The sequence below is a fragment of the Arvicanthis niloticus genome, chromosome 13 (assembly GCF_011762505.2).
Source record: "Arvicanthis niloticus isolate mArvNil1 chromosome 13, mArvNil1.pat.X, whole genome shotgun sequence".
Classification (NCBI taxonomy): Eukaryota; Metazoa; Chordata; class Mammalia; order Rodentia; family Muridae; genus Arvicanthis; species Arvicanthis niloticus.
In genome coordinates, this window is record NC_047670.1 from 17,778,065 (window position 1) to 17,801,963 (window position 23,899).

Below are 23,899 nucleotides of genomic sequence, written 5' to 3' on the forward strand. Positions count from 1 at the left end.
ATGCAGAGATCAGTAATACAACACGATGAGTTAGACATATGACCAGTGACTTAAAGGAAAGTATCGTAATGAGCCAGTAAATGGAAAACTGTAAACAGGAACTTAGAGCTAGACAGTGTGTGTGAAGTATAATGCTATCAGATGAGAAGAATGGCAGACCACAGCCAGCCACGTCGGCAGAGCACTGGCTGTTCTCTCAGGGAACTCCTGGATTCTCTTCCCAACGCCAACATGGAGTTCACACAGCCATTCATAACTCTTATCTAGTTCAAGGCATTGAAAGTCCTGACATCTGAGAGCCCCCGTGTGCATGTGTGCATACACAGACACACACGCACACACGCATGCACACTCATACCCTTGTTTAGGGGTGAAAGGCATGAGCCACTACAAATGTTCTTAATTTTAGTTTTGGCGGTAGCTCAACAGGTTTATACATGGCTCAGGAACTGATTGAAGTCTTAAGATGGGTGTATTTCACTGTGTGTAGATTATATTTCAAGAATAGAAAAGGGAAAATAGATAACAAGTTATAATTCAATTTATTTGTTAGCTCATTTAATCCTCAGGGTTAATAGTCAACAATATTCAAGAAGTACTTGAAGATATTAAGTGGATAAAAGAAAGTCCTAGCTATACAATCTTCATGACCCTGGAAACCAGGTGCAGTGGTGCACACCTGTAACCACAGGACTCCTGTGGGAGACTGGAAAGAGAAATATCACCCCAGAGAACACAGTGCAACAGACACCAGAAACCCTGCCCAATAAGCTAGGAGGGAAACAACTCCCAAGATTAGTTCTATGACCACAAATGGTGCATGCATGCACACGCACGCACACACACACACCCCAGCATCCTTTTCTACCACAGCACAGGAAAGAGTTCCTTAGAAAACGTGGCCTTTGGTGTTCGATGTTAGACTTGATGCCAGTTTTGTGTTGTGCCCTTAGGTGAATGACCAGGCTGTGAGTATTTCATAGGGTTATTGTGGGAATGGAGCATGACAGTTTGCAGACGTGTGTGTGCAGCACAGCACCAAACTCAAAGGCCACTGTGTCCTTTCTTCTCCCAAAAGAGCTCCATTAAAAAAGTTAAAAGTTAAAAAAAAAAGTTAGAAAAAAGTTAAAGTAAAAAGTAAAAAGTTAAAAGCAAGACTTAGAGAACTATTTGTCTTTCCTAGACACGGCTTCCCTGTGTGTAGGATGCTTTGTGACATTATTTCCTTTTATGCTGGTAAAAACTCAGTGGAGTATAGAGGCAGGTATTTATAGATGAGAAAATAGGGTCTTTTTTCCTGTTTCTGGGAGTCTTTTGGACATGTGTGGGCCAAGAAAGGTATTTAGTAGAATGGTGAGACAGACATCTGCTGGCTTACACTGTTAACAGATGTGACACTGCTGTCAGGAAGAATTAGAACAGTTGTTTTCCTTACCTGCCATTTGGAGAGATAGTGATTAGAAAATACACCCACAAATATACTTCACCAGTTCTGCTGGTATTCAAAACTGTGGTATTATTAAAGGTGGTTTAGACTGGCCTAGTGTACAGTCCTGTAACCCTATCAACTTGGGATGCCAAAGCAGGAGGATTAAAAGTTCAAGGCCTGTTTGGGTTATAGGTGAGTGCAAGGCCAACTTAGTTTAGTGAGACCCTGTCTCAGGAGGACTGGGAAAGGATTCAGTCAGAAGAGTGCTTGAGGTCCTGGGTTTAATCTCCATACTGGTAAACAAACTAAACAACCAGAGGCTTAAAGATGCAGGTAGATTCTCTGATAAGCTGATGATTGTACAGTCAGGATAGTCTCCTGATTAGTATCTGGGGTAAGATAGCTCTGTTTAGTAATTTTAGGCAGAGGAAACCAGATGGGAAAATAGCCTAGGCCGACTAGCCAAGACAGCAGTGAAGAAGCCAGCAGCTGTTGGGGCTGCTGGTGTCTCAATGTATCAAGCCTATGTTTGTAGCTGAGAAGTCTTGTTTTCTTCATGCTGGTGAGAGCAAAAAGAGAAGCCAAGCTTGATGACATCATGGTCCTGTAATTGCAGCCATTTGGGGAGCCAAAATGGGAAGATAGCTTGAGCCCAAAAGTTTGAGGCCAGCTTGGGCAGAATAATGAGACTCTAAATAAAGACAGAGAGGGGCCAGGGTGCTAATATCTGCTTCAAGTGCATTTCCAAGTGACCTAACTTCTTCTCACAAGGTCTCACCCCCATACCTGCTTTATAGTCTCCCAGTAGTTCCACTAGACACTAGGGCTTCTGGGGGCATTTTAGATCCTAACTGTTGTAAGGTTGTACTGAAGGACATTAAATGTTACCTGCTCTGTTTTAACATTACAGCTTCTCCCTTGGTTGCCAAAGAGGTCACAAACATGACTGAGTTCTGGCTCATATCTGCTCCCGGGGAGAAAACCTGTCAGCAAACATGGGAGAAACTACATGCAGCAACCACCAAGAACAATAACCTTGCCGTCTCTTCCAAGTTCAACATTCCTGACTTAAAGGTGAGGTGACAGTGGCTCCACTGTGCAGAAGACTGTGAGTTTGTAGAGGTCACTCCTCTCTAGCTGTTGACTTAGCGTAGGGTGGATCTGAGTCTTTGAATGTTACAAGGAAACCACTGAAGTCACATCTTGTTGAGAGTCTTCTGTTTTTATAAATTATAAGGAAGCCTAGGTATTGCATCACAAAATGGGATTTTCAGAAGAGAAAAATCTTAGTGTATATTTTTAAATGCCACAATAATATGTCTGTTGTTAAGTTTATATTCTGTTACCACAGTACCTACTTAGACATTATTTAATCCAGTTAATGTATTTAACATTTATTAAAGACTAATAATCTACCAGTGATGGGCATCCGCAGAGCCATCGTAGGCCTTGTAAAGCAGGACTTCACATTGCCCGTTGTTCCTGGGCTTGTTGAATTAAGTGCAAGATTTTCCTGTCCTAAACGGTGCTTTCCAACTCAGAATTAACTCATACATATAACTGACTTAAATGTTCAACAAACTTTTTGTGCTACACTTTATGAAATAAGTGGAAAATAAAAGATTTGTAGACCCTTCAGATAAAGATACATCATCTAGTTTTTTTTTAAAAAAAGAAAAAAAAAAAAAAAAAAGCAAATGGATGTAGAGCTGGGCAGGGTGCAGGCTGTAATCCCAGCACTGAGGAGACAGGAGGAATGGGAGCTCAAGGTTCATCCAGGTCACACAGTAAGACCAGTGTCAGAACTAAACAACCCATCCCTCTTCAATCAAAAGGATGGACATAATGAAAACTGAGTTCTAAGCTGAGTTTCCCTTCTAGGTTGGCACGTTGGATGTCTTGGTTGGCTTGTCGGATGAACTGGCTAAACTGGATGCATTTGTAGAAGGGTAACGTATCTGCATGTGTGGGGTAGAGCAGAGTGAGACACTCTTGTCAGTACCAGGTTATCTGGAGAGTCTTTCCAGATACTGTTCTAGTCCATGTGTATGCTACGCTAGTTGAATGATTTTAGGAGATGACTTTTTCTGTATATATCAGTGTTTTTCTGTGTATTTGGATGTGTGTACATGTGCACCTGTATGTCCAAGCATGTTCATGCACATTCCTGTGCAGGTGCACATGTATGTCAGGAGCCATCTACTTTGGGTTTTATTTGTTTGTTTTTTCTTGATACGAGGTCTCTCATTGGAACCCCCAGGGCTTGCAGATTCAGTTGGGCCACTGACCAGGAAGCCTTCGGGATCCTCCTGTTGGCTTCCCCAGCCCTGGGATTGCAGACACGTATCACCATGCCCAGCTCAGTATCCCCACTGTTACAATAACTCCATTATGTATCATGCCTTATTAATCCATCAACTGGGAGACCATTTAGTTTATTCTCTTTTTTGGCTTATGTACTGTTTGTGAGCTGCGTTTCTGTTTGTCTTTCTTGAATGTGTGTGCCTGGGAGTGGAGTCATTGGTTTCTTGGTTCTTTTTGAAGAGCTGTTTGACAGTGGCTGTACCAGTTCATATTTGCATTGTTAGATCTTATTGTTGTTTTTTTGAGACAGGTTTTTACACTGTTGCCCAAGTTGCCTTGGAACTCACAGTGTAGCTCAGGCTGGCCTAGCACTTACAGCAGTTCTGCTTCTGTCTTCCCAGTGCTGGGATTACAAGTGTGATCAGTGCTGAGCCAGTTTAATTTTGCTGCATTTGTGCTAGGACCTACCATGAACTGATTTTACTGTACCCTCCTGGTGGGTACAAAGCAGTATCTCATTGTTTGTTTCTTGTTTTTGGTTGTTTTGTTTTGGAGACAGAGATTTTATAGCCTTGGCTGGCCTGAAACTCAATAGACATTTGCCTGCCTTTGCTTCCCAGGTGCTGAGACTCAAGGCCCATCATGACTGGCCACATTCTGGTTTTCATTCACATTACTCCAACTAGTGATGTATGGTTTATTCTATTTACTTATTTGTAAGGACTTACTTTTATTATGTATAAATGTGTTGTCTGTGTGTGTGTGTGTGTGCGCGCGCGCGCGTGCAGTGTGAGTGCAGATGCCAGTGGAGACCAGAGAAGGGCTTCAGATCCCATGGAACTGGAGTTGAGTTCGTGCTGAGCCACCTGACTTGGGTGTTGGAAACTGAACTTGGATTTTCCGGAAGTATGTTTTTTTCATAACTTCTCAGCCATCTATCTCCGGAGCCTGTCCCCTGCCTTTTTTGGGGGGCGGGGAGACAGTTGATGAGCCTACTGCCTCAGCCTTCTGATTGCAGGTTACAGGGGGAGACAGTTGATGAGCCTGCTGCCTCAGCCTTCTGATTTTGGATTATGGGGGGACAGTTGATGAGCCTACTGCCTCAGCCTTCTGATTTTGGATTATGGGGGGACAGTTGATGAGCCTGCTGCCTCAGCCTTCTGATTGCGGGATTACAGTTGTATACTACCAGGCTCAGTTTGAGAAATTATTTTAACATAAGCGTATGCAGTAAGAAAGTAAATAGTCCCAATATTGTGTTGGTTTTCAGTAATATTGAAGGCAATAAAGGAAGGCCTGTTGTAGGCAATGCTTGTGTGTAGTGAGGAGGTGAATGACTGGAGGCCATGCTGCATATCTGTTTTCTGTCTCCCAGTTCTCTAGGGGCTGAGGTGTGAGGATTACCTGTTCAAACCAATCTGCGCTGTATAATGAGGTACCATGTCATGGAACCAGGTTAGGGGAAAAGCCTCAAATGCCGTCAGGGGCTTACCCACTAGAATGAAAATGCAAGGAGGAGAAAAAAGTAACAAGTTACAATGAGGTTGTAATTCCACATGTAGCAGAGGATGGTCTTGGAGTTGATCCTTCTGCCTCCACCTTGAAAGTGCTAGGATTACAGGCATATGCTATCATGACCAGTTTTCATGACTTTCTTTCTAGACTGAGAAACACTTTACATGTAGTCTCTATAAAACCCTACAGTTGTGCAGTTGCTTTTTGCATATAACCAGACCTTCATCCACTTTATTCTTTGTTTTATATAAGGATTCATTGTATAGTATATCCTAGTGCAGTCTATGTAACATGGATTTTTTTTTTCCCTAAAAATGATAATTTTCTTTTTTAATTTCCCAGTGTGGTGAAGAAAGTGGCTCAATACATGGCTGATGTGCTGGAGGACAGTAAAGATAAAGTTCAGGAGAACCTGCTGGCCAGTGGAGGTGAGCTCATTATGTATGGCCCCTAGGTATTAGTGTGAGAGTCTTAGAAACAGGTCACAAGGACGGGCAGTCATGACAGGGAGGCTGCTGTGGCAAAGCTGTGAGGGGATTGCTGGTGACGGTACTAGTGCATCTGCCCCAGAACACAACTCCATGTCACTCTTAGTGGGTACATGGAGTGTCAGGTGTGGTATCAGGCCTCCTGCAGAAGCCCTCTTTCTTTAGCTCCCTCGAGAACTACTTGTTGACTTAAGGCTGGACGTCTCAGCTTTACTGCAGCTAGACGCCGCCTGATTTCCACTTAATAGTACCTAGGAAGGGATGGCTTTTATTACACAGTAATGCCTCTCCTCCATTAAAGTTAGAGTGTTGCTTTCTTAGTACCCATAATTTTCATACACACACACACACACACACACACACACACACACACACACACACGCTATGTTAATATTTATATTGAGCCTGCTCAGTGATGATGGTTTTATAAAGAAGATTTTTATCTCATTTATTATTGATTTTAATCAATTAATTAATTAATTTGTTTTTGAGACAGTCTCAGATTTCCTGGCTGGCCTGGAACTTACTATGTAGACTAGGCTGGACTTGAATTCAGGAGGTTCTCCTAACTTTACCTGGGATTAAAGGTAACCCTTTTAAAACCACATTAAAACATGCCTTCAGTAAGATTCACCACCACATCCAACAATATCACTTTTTTAAACTATAGTTTTCTGGGGCTGGAGAGATGGCTCATTGGTTAAGAGGGCTACTGCTCTTGCAGAGGACCTGGCCTTGATTCCTGGCAGACACACTGGGTAGCTCACAACCACCTGTGATCCAGTTTCAGGGACTGTTTTTCTGGCCTCCTCCTGCAGGCACCTGCATTCATATTTATATACCTGCCCTCTACCTCATATACATGATTAAAACATTATCTTAAGTTCAGTGTTCTGATCTCACGCACATTTATTTAATCAAAACCCTTCAGAAATCATACCTTTGCCTATGTTAAGAAGAAAGCAAATTACCGGGCATAGTGGTGCATGCCTTTAATCTCAATATTCAGGAGGTAGGTGCAGAGGGATCTCTTAAGTTCAAGGCCAGCCTTGTTTATAGAGTGAGTTCCGGGTAGATGGAGGCTACCCAGAGAGATCTTGCCTTGAAAAGTCTAAACAGACAGACAGACAAACCCACAAGAAATGCTGCTACTTCTTAATCAGTAATTAATTTATTGTCTTATTTCAGTTGACTTGGTTACTTACATAACAAGGTTCCAGTGGGATATGGCCAAATATCCAATCAAGCAGTCTCTGAAGAATATTTCTGAAATAATTGCCAAGGTAAGACAAGGAATGAGGCAGGTGGGACACACTGATTTATAGAAGACTTGTTTGAATTATGTGTGTCTATGTATGTGTGTCATATAGTGTGTATGAGAGAGAGCATGCTATGCAATACTTTTTAGGTTTTTCCTTTTCTAATTTTTTTTCAGTGTTTATTTCTATTTTGTGTCCATTGGTGTTTTGCCTGCATATTTGTCTGTGCAAGGTTGTCAGAACCCAGTAAACTGGAGTTAAAGGTAGATGTGAGCTGCCATGTGGGTGCTGGGAATTACACCGGGGTCCTCTAGAGGAGCAGCCAGTGCTCTTAACCTTTGAGCCATCACTCCAGCTTCTTTGTTTTGTCTTTTGAGACAGGGTCTCTCTAGAGTCCTGGCTGTCCTTGAACTCTCCTACCTCTGCCACCTGAGTGCTGGGATTAAAGGTGTGTGCCACCATGTCTGGCCTGCAGCCTTTTGATCAGTAATCTTTAACCTAATGGGCTGGAGTCTGTTTACTTGATTTACGAAGTAATGTGGCAATAGCAAGTAACTTAACTTCATGGACTAAGACAGTATAAAAGATTCATAAGGAAATTTGTTAATAATAAAGTTTGGTTTTTGTTTGTTTGTTTTTTTGAGACAGGGTTTTTCTGTGTAGCCTTAGTTGTCCTGGAACTAGCTCTGTAGACCAGACTGGCCTGGAATTCACAGAGATCCATCTGCCTTTGCCTCTCAAGTGAGATTAAAGGCAGTGAAGTTGGTTATTTTTTAAATGTCCTTTTAAAGTTGTACTTTTAATGAAATCACATATTTTTATGCCAGAAAATATTGAAATTGTATTAGTAGAGGCAAATCTAAGAATAACTTGCCTGTTTTTCTTCTCTTTTGAAGGGAGTGACTCAGATTGATAATGACCTAAAGTCTCGGGCATCTGCATACAATAACCTGAAAGGGAATCTTCAGAATTTGGAGCGAAAGAACGCGTAAGCTCTTAAGTCTTTGTGGATGCTAAATGTGTGGGGTGTGCGTGCGTGCGTGCGTGCGTGCGTGCGTGCGTGCGTGCGTGCGTGCTCGTGCATGTCTAGCACATGTTGTGTGGGATACTATTAGGGTTTAGAAAGTTGTAGTTTGTGCTGTTCCTTTTCTATAATCAGAATGATTTGTGGGAGCTGCATAGCTGGCTCAGCAGTTAGAGTGGTGGCGGCTCTTGCAGGGGACCTGAGTTTGTTCCCAGCACACACATGGAAGCTGATACTTGTCTGTAACTTCATTTCTGGATCTGATTTCTTTTTCTGACCTCTGCGGGCTCCTGTATATATGCCGTACATAAACTTACTTAAGTGTATACACACATGAAAAAATACTTTTTTATGATTTTGAAAGCATTTCATGGAGAAAGTTGATTAATTTTACAGAATTTGAGCGATCAGAACAAATCAGTGTGGCTGATTCATTAAACTGTTTTGTAAATTGACTTGTCATCTGAACTCTGGTTTAGTCCCTTAATACATTTGATATTTTACTGAAATTTGTGTAAAATTATTTTATCAGTGTATTTATTACATAGCAATCACCTGCTGCTTAAAAGATTTTTTTATGTAATAATCTGTTTGTGCTGTAATGATTATTTCCTACTTTCTCTGTTTTTAGGTTTACATTTTTTAAAGCATTAACTTGGAATCTTATAATTGATCTTATAATGTTACTGCTATGTTTTGGGCTGCTAATGTTGTTTCTTTGTGCGTGTGTGTGTTACTGTTACTGCTAATGTTTTGGGCTGCTACTGTTGTTTCTTTGTGCGTGTACGCGCGTGCGCGTGTGTGTGTGTGTGTGTGTGTGCGCGCATGTGGTGTATTTGAGAGAATTGCACACGAGTGTGTACTGTGTACATGTGAAGAACAGGGGAGTCATCAGACTCCATCCTGTCTCCACTTCTTGCAGTTCTTGGGTTATAGGCATGCATAGCTTGTTACATGGATGCTGGTATCTGAACTCAGGTCCACATGGTTGTCTAGCAAGTGCTTTTAACCACTGAGCCATCTGTCTAGCCACCAAGTAGAGTTTTAAGCACACAGCTATTCAAAGTTGCATCATCATCTAAGGAAAAAGCTGGATGGAGATGGTCTGTGGTACAAACAAGACAAAACATTTTCATTATTGGAGGACCAAAAGAAGAATGATTTAATGATGTGTAAATTAACCAAAATTGTCTGGTATCACATGATATCTGAGGAAAGAGAGAAAAAAGCAGAGGTTGTGCATAGATGAAATAATTTCATAATTACAATGAAAGAGACTCTGATATCTGAGGACTCACACTGTCCCAGCCAGGACATGTAATTAAGAGAAGAACAGAGCTACAGTAATTAAAATAAGCAGAGTTGGACATTGGTGGCAAACTTCAGCAGATGTTGACACTTCTTGGGTTGCAGGGGTAAGATACATCTGGCTAACTATTGACTTCTTAAATACATTTTTTTTTTTAATTAAAAGTTTTCATTTTATGTGTATTAGTGTATGTACGTGGACCAAGTGCATGCCTAGGGCCCTTGGAGGTCAGAAGAAGGTGTCAGGTTCTTGTAGCTGAGCCACCGTGTGAGTGTGGGGAATTGAATCAGGGTCATTTGCTAATGCTTTTAACCACTGAGCCAGCTCTCCAGCCCCTAACTTTTGAATTCCTATGGAGCATCTAAGACTGATCCTTTCGAGATGCATTTATAATGAGATTAAGCTGCCCTTCTTTCTTGTGTCACTGAAGCATGTGCACATGTATCCACCAGTGATTTTCTTCTTATTCTTCAGGGGAAGTTTGCTAACTCGAAGCCTGGCGGAAATTGTGAAGAAAGATGACTTTGTTCTTGATTCGGAGTATCTTGTCACATTACTGGTGGTAGTTCCCAAGTATGTCTGTTACAAGAGTCCATTAGTGGCACTTACCTTTAATGCCAGCACTAGGGAGGCAGAGGCAGAGGCAGGTGGTTGTCTGTAAGTTCAAGGCCAGCCTTATCTACAAAGTAAGTGCCAGGACAGCCAGGGCTACACAGAGAGACCCTGTCTCAAAAAAGAACAACAATAACAACAACAACAACAACAACAAAACCCCCAAAGTGAAGAATGTGTTTTTTTTTTTCCCTAAAAAAAAGGGCTGGATAGTCTCTGCCGCTCTTTCATACAGGGCTGGACAATCTTTTTGCCTTTTTTGCTCTCAAAACTGCTCTTCTCTACCATGCCAATTGGTTGTTAGAGCTGAAGCAGCCACAGAATCTGTAAACAGACTAAATAAAATAAAAAAATAAAATAAAATTCTGTTTATAACACATGCATAGATTGCTAACCTTTGGATTTAATAATCCTTTGAAGTCTCCTTTTGACTAGGCCTTCTGTATGAATATTTGCTCATGTGTAGTTTTGGAGAGTCTAGACGAGTAGAACTGAGTGAGTGGCTTGCACAGTGTGGTACACGCCTTTAATCCCAGCACTGGGCAGGCAGAGGCAGACAGATCTTTGGGAGCTGAGGCCAGCCTAGGCTGCACAAGAGATTCCAGGCTAGCCAGATACATAGTAAGACCCTGTCTCAAAACAAGGGCAAAAAAGCCTGTGTGTAAAAGACACTTTTAATGGCCTTAGGTCCTATACTGCTGACATCTCTGGGGATCTAAGCTGAGACAAGCTACATTGATTTTTTTCAGAATATCACTGCATGAAGCCTGCCTTCTTTGTTCTGTATTTTATCTAGTTAGGGAATTGGGAGTAAAAGAGAAACACTGGCTCCTGGAGGGGGCAGAGGAATGTCGAGGGACTCAGTTTCCCTAATGTTACTTGACTGGAGCACTTCTCTCTGAGAGTGTAGGCTTTTGGATTTTTCTGTTTTTTTATGGCTGTCCTTGAACTGGCATTGTGGTCTGGCTGGCTTTGGGCTCCTGCCTTCACTTCCCAAGCACTGGGGTCACATACAGCTGTGCCCAGGGTGCAAAGCTTTGCTCCATGCTTTCCCTGCACAACTGTTCCCTGGAATATTGGAACACGATAGTAATTTCCCATGGCTTCTTCTGTTTGTTAAATGAGGTATAAATTATGTTTTCCAGCCATGCGGTTTAAAGATAATGTAGAATCTGTACTGTGCTTTGCCGCCTTAACAAACCAACTGTGCCTCTGTCGCCACAGTCCCTGGCTGTGGGGCGGCCAAGTCAGACTTCTTGCTTCATTCTGTGTCTGTGAGGCATTCTCTCAGTAGGAGACTGGATGTTTTGCTACACATATGATGTGCTTTATTGAAGCCACATTGCCCGTGTCCCATGTTTTCTCTTCCTAGACATGGCAGAAGTGGGGCTTGTCTTCCCTTCCTAATGTTTATATTGTGCCTTTTCTGCAGGTTGAACCACAATGACTGGATTAAACAGTATGAAACACTTGCAGAAATGGTGGTACCACGGTCGAGCAAGTGAGTAGCCATCTTGCAACAGTGCTTTGTTTTCCTAGCAGTCTTCCAACAGCTTGTCGGATTAGGAAATCTCTTTGTGGTCTGTGTTTCCTTTGCAGTAAATCTGTAATTTTAGAGCCAACATTTTTGCTTCATAAATGGTCAACTCTAGTCTTCATTTCCCTAGCAAAGGAGTCACGTCAGGCAGCTCCTGGAACGTGTGAGCCTTCAGATTTTATTTGAGCAGATGATGAGGCCAGATATGTATATTCTTTAAATTTGTATATTGCCTTTTTAGTAAGCATTTTTGAGTTATGAGTGTAATGTACGTTGTCTATTTGTATGTTACAGCACACAGCATACAGCTGTGAGGCAGTTAGCCAGCTAATTTCTTGATAGGATAGGAGTCCATGTTTAAGTGGTCTAAAGCACATGGTTTTCAGTGCCCAGTGGCAAGGCAAGGCTGACAGTGGTTTTCTAGCCTGTTACCTATATCATTAGTCTGTGGCCAGTTATTGCTGCATGAGATGCACTTGTTAAAGAAGGTATCAAAGACAGTGAGGAAGTGAACTTAGTAAGATCAGGCCAGAAGAACTTTCCCAGTTCATTGTGTTGTACAGGAGTTAGTTTAGTATAATGGAAAGTCATAGACCCTGTTGATGGTTCTTCTGACTTGCCATGTGATCTGGGTATGTCTTCTGGGTCCTACTGTCTTATCTCAAATGTCAAAGAAGTCAGGAAGTTAGTTTAAGACTTGATAGAGTATATAAAACATAAGGTGATACCATTGACATTTGACAAGTATTGGTCTTTTGAGAAATAAGCCACAAACCTGAGCTCATTGTGATTTTTTTTCCCCTGTATTTGAAGTAATAACCTTTATTAAAGCCAACTCTTCACGTGGGAAACTGCAGACAGTGGCTGTATCTTGACATGCAGTCTCACCTGGGCTGTTAGTCCTGACCGGTAGTAACTTCTCCACAGCATTTGAGCTCAGAGATCAACACAGTATTCAGGAAGCAGGTACCCAGGAGGAGGGTGAGGCCTCAGTTCGCAGTGTCCTCTAGTGGTAGACATACGGAAGTCAGGCTTCAAGGCTGAGGGGGTACTGTATGGGTCAGGTAATAAGCTCTGATTTTGAAAGGACTTTATATAGTTTCAGAGAGTTAGATTGTTTGCTAATCACTTTAATAATTGAAAGGAAGAATAGTAAAATCCAGGCAATACTTGTCCTAATGGCCTTCTGGATCCCTGGCCCCACCTCACAGTGTAACGTGCATTTGGCATCAGTGCCCGTGGAGAGCATAGAGCTGACCAAGTAGCCATGGGAAGAGCATATAGTTCACACAAGCCAGCCAGGCCTTCAGGGCACCGCTCTGACACCCACTGTTCAGGAAAGAGCTCTGTGGCTTGATGAAGATTTTGTTCAGCTTGTAGTTAACATTTTCCTTTTTGTGTTTGTGGTGTTGGGTGTCAAACTTAGAACTTGGCACATGCTAGTCAAGTAGCCTATTCTGAGCCTTATCTCAGTTAACTAACATTTTAATTACCTCGAAGTGATCATTGTTTCAAGTCTTTATGGATAGTAGGGCTGGAGAGATGGCCCAGTGGTCAAGAACCTTGGCTGCTCTTCCAGAGGACCTGTTTTCAATTCCTAGCACCCACATGGCAGCTCATTACTGCCTGTAATTCCAGTTTTAGAGGCTCTGACACCATCACACAAATACTCATGCAGGCAAAACACTAATGCCCGTGAAGTGAAAATAATGAATTAGTAAACTATGGATAGTCATGGGGTTGGAGCTGCCTTAGCAGTGAAGGGCATTGGCTGTTCCTGCAGAGGATCCAGATCTGGTTCCAGCACCTACATGGTAGGTCACAATCACCTACAACTTAAGTTACTGGGTACCATCTCTCTTCTGACTTCCAGTGGCACCAGACACACGCATTGTGCACAGACATATATATGCAGGCAAACACCAGCACTCAAAATAAAAATAAATATTAAAAAAAAATAGGGGTTGGAGAGATGGCTCAGTGGTTAAAAGCACCATCTGTTCTTTCAGAGGTCCTGAGTTCAATTCCCAGCAACCACATGGTGGCTCACAACCATCTGTAATTGGGTCAAGTGCCTTCTTCTGGTGTGTCTGAAGACAGTGACAATGTTATTCACATATATAAAATAAATAAATCTTAAAAAAAAAAAAAAACCAAGAAAGTATCACTTGATCATCTGCCTGCCTGCCTGCCCCTCCCACCCCCTTTCTTTTTATTTTTATTGCGACAGGCTCTCACATAGCCCAGGCTGGCCTGAACTCTTAATTTGCCTGTTTCTATCTCTCAAGGGCTATATGTTCCACCAGGCTAAGCTTAACATATTTTTTGATGTTTTAAATGTCTTTTGCCTTTGTGTAAGATTTTATTGAATAGCCTTTGCCCCTTCAGAGCAGTGTCCCGAAGGTCTAGCAAGGTTTTACTAAATTTTTTTGTTGTTTTTAATTTTTAAAGCACGGAAATTAATAGGAAACAACTCAGCCTCGTTCACAGCAATTGTGGTGACTCCACTCTGGCACTTCTGTGGAGGGCATCACTGGGGACCCATGCACTTAAGCAGAGGCCGGAGGATCTCTGCTCCTTTTCCTTCTGTGGGTGGTGGTGCTCACTACTTGAGCCTCTGACACACTGTAGGCAGGTCACATGTTGGGCATACTGGGTTGATCCTTTTTTTAAAACAAAAGCTTGCTATATCAATGATGAGTCTTGGAAGTAATGAATCATGAATTTTGAAATAGAAGAAAAAACTTAAATACCATCCTTAGAAAGTGCCATAATGAAACAATACTATGTATACTTAAAAAATTGCCACCCTCAAACCTGGATGTGGGATTTTTATTTTTTATCTATTTTTTGACAGGGTCATGCTGTACAGTTTGGGATGGCCTTGCCTTCTGAGTGCTGGGTTATAGGTATACCACTACCACCCTTCATTTTACACAGCAGGGTCTTTATTTTAGTGTGTGCTCAGGCACACGAGTGACATGGGACATGTCTGGAGGCTTGGGTGGCGGGAGGTTAGTCTGTTTTTTCTTCCATGTCTGTTCCAGGCTGTCAGGGTTGACAGGAAGTGCTTTGACCTGCGGTGTCGGTGTCTTACAGGTCTTCTCGCCTTGATTGTTCAGTGCACAGAGCCTAGCTGTTTGCAAGATACTCTATATTAAAGTTTTAAAACATCAGATAATTTGAAACCTAGCTGAATACTAGGGTGTCTATAAGTGTATGTATTACTGTGGTTGGGAGGAGGTTTGTGCTATTTTGAATCTTTATTGGCTTGGGAAACATGGCTCTCCCCTTGTGTTCTCACTCTTTTCTGTCTTGTCTCTCTCTGTCTCTGTGTCTCTGTCTCTGTCTCTGTCTCTGTCTCTGTTTCTGTCTCTCTCTCTCTCTCTCTCTCTCTCTCTCTCTCTCTCTCTCTCTCTCTGTGTGTGTGTGTGTGTGTGTGTGTGTGTGTGTGTGTGTGTGTTTGGGATTTTGTTTGAGAAACAGTCTCACCCTGGCTGGTCTTTGAAGACTAGGCTGGCCTCAAACTCAAAGACTTGTGTGCCTCTGCTTCCTGAGTACTGGGATTAAAGTTGTGTACCACCATGCCCCTCTCCTCTTGCTTCTTAAAATGTCTGATTGGAGTCTAGGTGTGTAGCTAGATCGTAGAGCTCTTGCCTAGCATGTGGGAGGCCTTGGGTTCAGTTACCTGCACCAGAAACTTACAAAAGTCAGATTGGGCCAGCTCACTGGGTAGCTTTTACCTTCTTTGTCCTTGGGAATCACTTGCTAGGGTCTCAGAGGGTTTTTTATCGGGTCTGGAAGTGCTAGGTTGGCCATAACAAACTGCTGGGTGTTGTGCGGAGTTCTCTTCTGTTCTGAATCATGGTTGCAAGGGTGTGCTATATAAAGCAGGAGGGAGAACATGGCTGGCCCAAGCCTTAGAGAAGTGAGGGATCAGGAGCTGCAGGAGGAGCCTGGAGGCTTCAGAAAGTTCTGCTTCCCACAGGGGTCACTGAAAATGTCCTGAGGCTTCCAGCGCACATGAGCAGTGGGCTGACTTTCAGTTCCCTCCAGGCTTATGATGTCTGTATGAAGACCTAACAGTTAGTTGTTCATCTATTTGCACCTAGTAGCTGTTATGCCCAAGGTTAAACTGAGCCTCCTGGCAGCCATGGTTCTGGTGTCTCTTTACAGCAATAAAACAGTTACTAAGACACTCCTTCATCACTCTAGCCTTCTCTTGGAGTTTCAGGGCTCTTAAACTTCCTCCTGTATCCTGGCCTGCCCTATAGCTTTGGACTCATTTACTCGTCCCACTGGGCTCCCCATGCAGTATTCTGGGACACCAGCATGATTTGCCCAAACGCAACAGTTCATTTTCCTTGAAGTATAAAGTAGCAACAGTGTCTGCCAAGTGATGCAGAGCAGAGCGCGATGGAGTAATAATAATAGATTGACTTTATATGGTCCACCCCGTCTCTCGCCTGCTGGGGCCCCCTCAGCTTAGCCTCCTGCTGTGTCTGGCCTGGGCCTGTGGTTGTGTTGCTTGGCCTCCGTTAGGCTGCTCCCATGCTGCTGCCCGTTTATCTTGCCATGCCAGCCTTTGATTCCTTCTGCTTCAAACCCTGCATCTGTTCCTGTTTCAGAGTTGTCCTCTCAGTGCCTTTTAACACCCATCCCCCACCCAGACCTCTCATTTGTTTTGAGACAAAGCCATGTAGCCCGGTCTGGCTTGGGAGTCATGATCCTTTCAACTCTGCCTCCCGGGAGCTCTTACCTAGATGGTACATAAGTGTGCACATAAGTGTGTACCATCTTACCTAGATTTGGGTTACTTCTGAAAAAGATTCTCACTTAGAGTTCACTCTGTAGCCCAAGTTGGCCTATCAAACCCAGGTTTATTTGTTTTCAGCTAATGTTCTTAATTTTGAAAGATTATTTTATGAGTGGTGTGTGTGTGTGTGTGTACACGTGTACACGTACATGTGTGTACCATGTGAAAAGCCTGGTGCCCAGGGTTGTCAAAGAAGTCATTGGCTCTCCTGCAACTGTAGTTATGAATCTGGGAACCCAACCCCAACCTGCTCTTAATTGCTGTGCCATCTCTCCAGCCCTCATTAAAACTCTTCATGGCTCCCTGTCCACCTGAGTTTGAATGGCGCTAGGAACAAGAACTAGTTGATCATTTCATAGGGTGGATTAGAAAAGGAGGTGGAAGTGTTCTGAACCAAGAGCAGTTGAGTTCCTCTGCATTTCCCTGATGATAGGGATGGGGTGGGGGTGAGGCCCTTGAGGTGCCTCCCTGTCCTGTGCTGTGCTGGTGCCCTCAAGTGGTCAAGAGCCAGGACAGATTTAGTTCTTAAAGCCAGTCTTCACGTGGCTCTGTAGTTAGCGCCTGGATTTACTGGACTAGTGAGGAGTTCACTAGGCCTCTGGGAAAAATGAAACTTAAAATACTTTGTCTAATTTTATTTTATTTTTTAAAAGAAAGCATTTAAATTTCTCAGTCAGTACCCCATCAGTTTCGACAGTCTGACTTCTGGTTTTAGAATTACCGCGTTATAAATAAATACTAGAGGCTCAGTGGTTAGGAGAGGACCTGGGTTCTGTTGCTGGCACTCACTTCCAGTGGCTCACAACTGTCTGGAACTCAGCTCCACAGAATCTAACAGCCTTCTCAGACATAGGCAATTGTGCATGTCTGTGCATCCCCTCCCCTAAATAAAAGTCATCTTAAAAAAACAAAAACAAAAATAAACCCTAAACATAAAAGAAAAACCACGAAAGCAAATGACATGAGGCAGCTTGAGAAGGGTGAATGCTTGCTGCCTCAAGTGTGGAGACGCTTTGTGGTTGTGCACCTGTGCAAGCCAGCAGTGAACACACGGCAATGGAGATTTTGTGTGTGTATCACTTATATTTCAGAAGGTGGCTTTTCTTTTACAAAATCACAAATTAAACATTAGAACATGCCCAGTATATGGACAATAGAAGAGTTCCATGCCTCAGTCACATCCCCCCAGGGAGTCTTGACTGTTGTGTTCAGCTTTGCAGACCTTGTACATGAGAGTCTCTTCATAAAGAGAATCCAGATTCATATTGCCTGAGCCATACAGTCCACCCTTCCCAATAGCAGCCTGCTCCTCAAGGCATTATAGATTTCTGTGACAGAATTTCTTGGCAGTTGTGTCTGGAAAGGTCTTTATAGTGATGTCCATGGAGCTGTGACTGGAAGTTGTGTACTCACTGACACTGTAGAACCTAGACACACAGAAGTTTGTTCATTCAGAGCTGGGAAGTTCTGATTTGGGGTGTGGTGGGTGGGAAGACAGGAATGAATACCTGGGACAGGAGTTGATAGCAGTCCAGAGTGGTTGAGCCAGACCCTGGTGGGCTGGCCTAGATTGGACTGGAAAGAGGAAGATTAGTCTGTGAGACGAGAGGAGACAGTTTGATCAACCAGACTGATGCTAGAAATTGAACAGCATGCTCCAGCGGTGGCTTCCTGTAGTGAGCAGATCATTTTGTTACTAGTAAGTGTAGTAGAGGGTGGGAAGGCATCGGAGCCAGAGACCGTCAGAAATGTCCATTGTCTGTCCTGTTGGAGGTGGGTGCCTCCTGTCCTCCTGTTTCTGAATTCCACAGAAGTACAGAGCTTAAAATGACTTTTTCCCTTTTTAGTGTTCTTTCAGAGGACCAAGACAGTTATCTTTGTAACGTCACCTTGTTTAGAAAAGCAGTTGATGATTTCAGACACAAAGCCAGAGAAAACAAGTAAGTCTGTCTGTCTGTCTCATGTATATACAGAGACATATATATTGGCTATATATGGTGTAGACAAATTTGCTTTTTCCTCCACCTTTAGGTTCATAGTTCGTGACTTCCAGTATAATGAGGAGGAGATGAAAGCAGATAAAGAAGAAATGAACAGGCTGTCCACTGACAAGAAGAAGCAGTTTGTACGTGTTCTTCCTTAGTGTTGTCAGTGTGCAGCAGAAGGTGAAACAGTACTGCCTCCTTGGGCTAGGACTGGAGCTACTTTACTCTGCCACTACTTTTTTGACAGGGTTTCATCTCATGGTCTGGGTGGAATGCGCTGTGTGGCCCAGGGCTGTCTGGAGCTTGGGGATGTGCCTGCCTTCACTTTAGAGTGTAGGGATTGTAGGCAGCCAGCAAGTGCCAGATCCCTCTGCAGCACTCCCACAGCACTGGGGTTGCAAGCCTGTGTGTCATTGCCTGCCTCACCCCCTCTCTACATGGGCTAAGGTCTGACCCCAGGCCCTTCCCCGAGCCCTAGTCTCCTTTTGTGGTCTTTTCAGTGGGTTTTTTAGAGCTTATTTTGCTTTTGAGTCTTAGGAAAATGGAAAAATATATTCTGGGGATACTGAAAGGAGAGGAAAATATGAAAATGCAGGTCATAATTTGGTGCTAGAAAAATGTAAGTGTTGGGGCTGAAGATGTAGTTCAGTAGAGTTACCCAGTGTGCACAAAGCCATAATGACAAAAGCTAGCAGTGTTGGTGTACCCTGTGATCCCAGCATTGGGGGAAGAGGCTGGAGGGTCAGCAAGTTCTAGGTCATCCTTGTTACATGAGAACTTGTCTCAACAGTAATTAAGATATATAGTTATATATGTGTGTCTTGATTCCCAGCAGCTCAGGGCTATGTGAAGGAGGTGTCTGGATCTCACCCCATGCGTGGTCCAGCCTGTCCTCAGACACTGGGGTGTCTTGGCACTGCACGGCCATGCCTCCACTTTTCACCCCGCTTTGCTGCTCTGATTCCTAGCAGGCAGACGTCAAATGCTGTTGGCCACAGCAGCTCAAAGAGCAGACGCTTTGGTAGAGTTTATTGTATCCTCTGCCTAAACATAGTTGCTTGGTCCGTCCAAATGATCCTCAGGTGTTGAGTCGTGATGTCTTTATAGGTGGACAGGAAGGGTGTTGTTTGACATCCTTGGAGAAGGTTTAAATTGTACTAAACACTTAAGTTTAACATGAACTTGCATTGTCATCGAATGAGGAAAATATAAATTACCAGCAGGTGTCAGAGACTCCGGATGGGAATGGCTGTGCTCCTGAGAAGTTGTGGGTTGGGTTCTCTAAGTGTGTTAAGCAGCTGAGTGTCCTACACTGTGGTCAGGTGTCTGTGCTGCAGATTTCTAGTGCACTTTGAACTGCTTTCATGAAGGCTTGTGCCTTTGCTGTCGATGAACCTAGTTCACTCCAGAGGCTGCTGAAGCTACTGAGTTGTGGCTTTCCCTTTCGTTCAAGAGCTTGAGAAGATAATTGGTATCCAGTATAATATTTGAAACTTTCATAATGTGACTCATCACTTAAAGAAAAAGTTTGACTTGTCTAATTGCTGTTTGCAAACCAAATTTGTGGTAATTTTGTGTTTCTCTTTTTAAAGGGACCACTTGTGCGGTGGCTTAAAGTGAATTTCAGCGAAGCGTTTATTGCGTGGATTCATATAAAAGCATTACGGGTTTTTGTGGAGTCTGTTTTAAGGTAAGAAAGTTAATTGAAAAAGTTGGAGTTGCAGAGTTTGGTGTGCCTCTTTTATGATCCAGCCTTATGAAGGTGATTTGGAGCAGCCAAAGAGCCAGTGATGAGGGAGTGGCTGTCAGGGCAACACAGCTTGTCAAGTGCATGTTTATCCTGTTCGTTAACACCAGCTTCAGGAAAAGAGACCAACACCACTCTCTCTCATGTACTGTTTGAGAGTCAGTCTGAGCTGTCAGCAATTTCATTCTGTGTACACAGAATGTACTGTGTAGTTATGTCTAGTTGGTGTGTATACCATTTGCTCACCATGGCCACTTGCTGTGTTTAACATTGTCTCTCCAGGCTGACCTGGAGCTCAGTTCTAGAGTAGGCTGGCTCAAACTTTGATCTTCCTGTGTCAGCCTCCTGAGTGCCAGTACAGCAGGTATGTGCTGTCATGTGTGATCCACATGGCCTTTTGGTGCTGACCAGTATGTGGGACTTCCCTAGAAGTGCAGGTTTGTGTACTCCACTTCCTCATAAACCCCAAGGCTGCCCAGCGATGAAGGACTCTCATTATAATGCCGGGAGCACCACCATTTTAAAAAAATTATTTATCACTGTGTATGAGTATTTCGCCTGTGTGATGTGTGTGTACCACAGTGCCTGTGACATCCAGAAGAGCCACCACATCTTCTGGCACTGGAGTTATAGTTGTGAGCTGCCATGTGGGTGTGGGAATTGAACCCAGGTCCTCTGGAAGAGAGTAGCCTGTGCTCTTAACCCCTGAGTCATCCTCTAGCTTCATGGAACCACCATTAGTTTTGTGGGTTTTGGTTCACTAAATATATCAGTATGTGGCACAAGATTTGTAGTTAAATGCAAAAGGAATTTTAAGATATTAGCCACGTTGGGTATGTTGGTGCACACCTTTAATCCCAGCAGGTAAAAGTAGAGGCAGGCAGATCTCTGGGTTCAAGGCCAGCCTAGTTCACACGGTCAGTGAACCCTGTCTTTAAAAGGAAATGCCAAAGTTTGTTTAAAATGAAGAGTCTTCAGATGTTTCACATGTAGTTTGATGTCCAGTGTAGATTGTAAGACAGTGGGAACATCGGCTGTCTCGGAGCCTCTCCATGTGCTGCAGTTGTTTAGAGACTTGTCTGCAGCCATGTTTCTTAGTCCTAGGTTTCTTAAAATGCTTACAGTAGGCACGGAAAGTCTCTGCTTTTAATTACAAACAGATCTTCTAGCCATATTTACATATTGGGCATATTCATAGATTATTGTGAAATTGAATATTAATAAATTCCTATTGATTGGCTTGTCTGTTTTTCCTCCTCTACAGCCCAGATTGGCCTTAAATATTAAACATTTTTTTTTTTTTTATGGTGGAGGAGAAAGTTTATCGTAGATATGTGTGGCCTTAAACTTCTACAACCCCTTGCCTTAGCCACCCCAGCGTTGGGAATCACAGACCTGAGCTTACATCCCATGAAGGGGCTCGGTTCTTACTGAAAGGGCTCAGTTTTTACTAATGGGCTCGAAGGAAGGTTTTGTTTACAGCTAGTGTAAGCTTCTGTGGCTGGTGGCAGACTTGTGTCCATGGAGAGCAGCAGGAGGCTGCACTAAAAGGAAATGTCTTTATGGGCTTGTGCTATACAAGCTTTTTTTGCTTTTTAAGGTATGGCTTGCCAGTGAACTTCCAAGCAATGCTCCTTCAGCCTAATAAGAAGTCAGTGAAGAAGCTCCGAGAAGTGCTGCACGAGCTGTACAAGCATCTGGACAGCAGTGCAGCTGCCATCATTGATGTAAGTACCTCAGCGCAGGGCAGTAGGATGGCAGATATGCACGGGACACCAGGCCATGTGTGTCCCCTGAGCATCTCCCTTTCTTAGGCAAACTTTGTATGGCGATACACCAGCTGCAGCAGCTGTTTGTGGTATTTCTAGAAGCTCATCATTGTTTTGTTATGTATCAGATGTTTACAGTTGCAGAAGTTCAGAAACAACCAATGTTAGAATTGTTCTTAAAAACTGTAGATTGCAGAGAGGAAGAAAATATGAAATTATTTTGTTTGGTAGAAGTAATAGTAGATTAGCAGTTTATGTTTTTATTTTGGGAGGGCATGCATGTGTACGTGTGTGTGTGTGTGTGTGTGTGTGTGTGTGTGTGTTTGCTTGTGCGCCTGCACGGACATGCGAGTGTGCAAGTGCCTGCCTGCCTGTCTGTCTGTCTACATATCTTTTCCTCCCACCTTGTAGGGCCAAGAGTTCAAACTCTGGTCATCAGGAGGCTTAACAGCAGTTAAGTTATCCATGTAGCCATTTCTGAGCTCTGGCTCAGATGAACATTTTGAGGGGAATTGTCATTTCTCTAAAACTGCTATAAAATGTTATGTTTATGAGAGTGTTTTGCCTGCATGCACAGCGGTGAGTGCCTAACACTCAAGAGCAGAAGAGAGGCAGATTGCCTAGAGCTGGAGCTGCAGACAGCTGTGGGGAAGAGGCAGTGTTGCTCATGCTGAGGGGTCATTGCCGCAGCCTTCTAAAGGAGCTGTTAAACAACAGAGAACACACAATGTGCCTGCGGTTGCCACCTCACTGTTACTAGTGGGCTTTTATTTTACAGTTTAAATTTCACAGATCTTGCTGGTTTTCTCTGTAGTTTAAGATCTTGTGTATCAGAAAAATGAAAAATTAATTTTCTTGATAAGAGAAAATGTAGGAAATGACTTGCTATCTTAAGATCTTGGAGAAACTAAGAATCCTAAGTACAAACTTTGCTTCCATTAAATTTTTACAAGGTGCAAATAGACCTGGAATCTTTCAAACCACACTTGGTTTATTTAGATACTACATTTTAAAAGCCTTGTGTCCTAAACCCAAGATGTAAAAGGTTACCTTTGCAGTTGTACACAATACACTGGGAGCATCACGGTTCCGTCAGATAGACTTGCGGCAGAGCTGGTCTGGCCTTCCTGCTCACTGAGTTTCTCAGTGACTCAGCAGGCTTACACTCTTCAGTACTTAGAGCAGAGCGAGTCCTTAGATTAGTTTAACTGCATGACTTCAGCTCAGACTAGGGATCCGTAGAAGGTCTTGTAAGTGGCCAACTGGTGTTTGTGTTTTTCGTAGGCTCCTATGGATATTCCCGGCCTAAACCTGAGTCAGCAGGAGTACTACCCCTATGTGTATTACAAGATTGATTGCAACTTGCTGGAATTCAAGTAAAAAGGAGCTGCTCCCAGTCAGCCCTGTCCTTGTGTTGGTGTGTGCTCACAGTCAACTCTCCCGACTCATGCTCTCTGCTTGCTCCTTACCCTCTCCCTCGGTGGGTTTCTCATGTGGTCCATATCTCAACATTTGCTTTTTAAAGAAAAAAAATATATATATTGTTTCTTTTTATTGATCAGGTCTGTAAATGTGTACTGAAAAAAATCAGAGTTTATTTATAAATAGAATAGTTTATTTAAAGAGGTATTTTCCTCCTTCATATCATGGTATGCATAATTCTGTGTGTTACAGCCTTGTTTACAGGAATGGTATAAGCATACCGTCTCCTTCACTGTATTAGTAGACATAACTGTTCAGTAGTGACTAAGTTGTGATGTAGTGCAGTGTGACAACGTTCCAACACTATCTTGTCAGCACTGTTGACACCCACAGGACAGAATAAAAGAACCTGTGCACATGTGCTGTGTGTGTGACTTGAGAGGGCTCCAGGGAGCTGCAGTCTGGCTGGGCTGCTCAGGAGCAGCAGCTGCTGAGCTGTGAACATTTGTGTCTGACTTGCATATGATTTAATTGTGCCAAATTTGGGTCAGAGCACAAACCAGAAGGTTATTTTTCCACACATGGTGATATTTATATTTGGACACTGGACGCTTAGCTCTCTTAAATAAGAAGTGGGGCCAGTTTTGAATAAAGTGTAGCAAAACTATGCAGTGCTAGTCATT

General features: G+C 43.1%; 1 protein-coding gene across 1 annotated transcript in view; it reads left to right on the plus strand.

The window, feature by feature from the left end:
- Atp6v1c1 (ATPase H+ transporting V1 subunit C1) overlaps positions 1-23,883 on the plus strand; it is a 35,611-nt gene extending 11,728 nt beyond the window's left edge. Inside the window, exons 2-13 of the mRNA XM_034517209.1 lie at positions 2,340-2,503; positions 3,311-3,378; positions 5,591-5,676; positions 6,925-7,019; positions 7,892-7,983; positions 9,803-9,901; positions 11,373-11,441; positions 18,141-18,233; positions 18,325-18,418; positions 19,871-19,968; positions 21,626-21,752; positions 23,079-23,883. Of these exons, the coding sequence (XP_034373100.1) occupies positions 2,372-2,503; positions 3,311-3,378; positions 5,591-5,676; positions 6,925-7,019; positions 7,892-7,983; positions 9,803-9,901; positions 11,373-11,441; positions 18,141-18,233; positions 18,325-18,418; positions 19,871-19,968; positions 21,626-21,752; positions 23,079-23,174 (1,149 nt within the window). The 5' untranslated portion in view covers positions 2,340-2,371 and the 3' untranslated portion in view covers positions 23,175-23,883. The remainder of the gene's footprint in view (positions 1-2,339; positions 2,504-3,310; positions 3,379-5,590; positions 5,677-6,924; positions 7,020-7,891; positions 7,984-9,802; positions 9,902-11,372; positions 11,442-18,140; positions 18,234-18,324; positions 18,419-19,870; positions 19,969-21,625; positions 21,753-23,078) is intronic.
- The last annotated feature ends 16 nt before the right edge of the window (positions 23,884-23,899 follow it).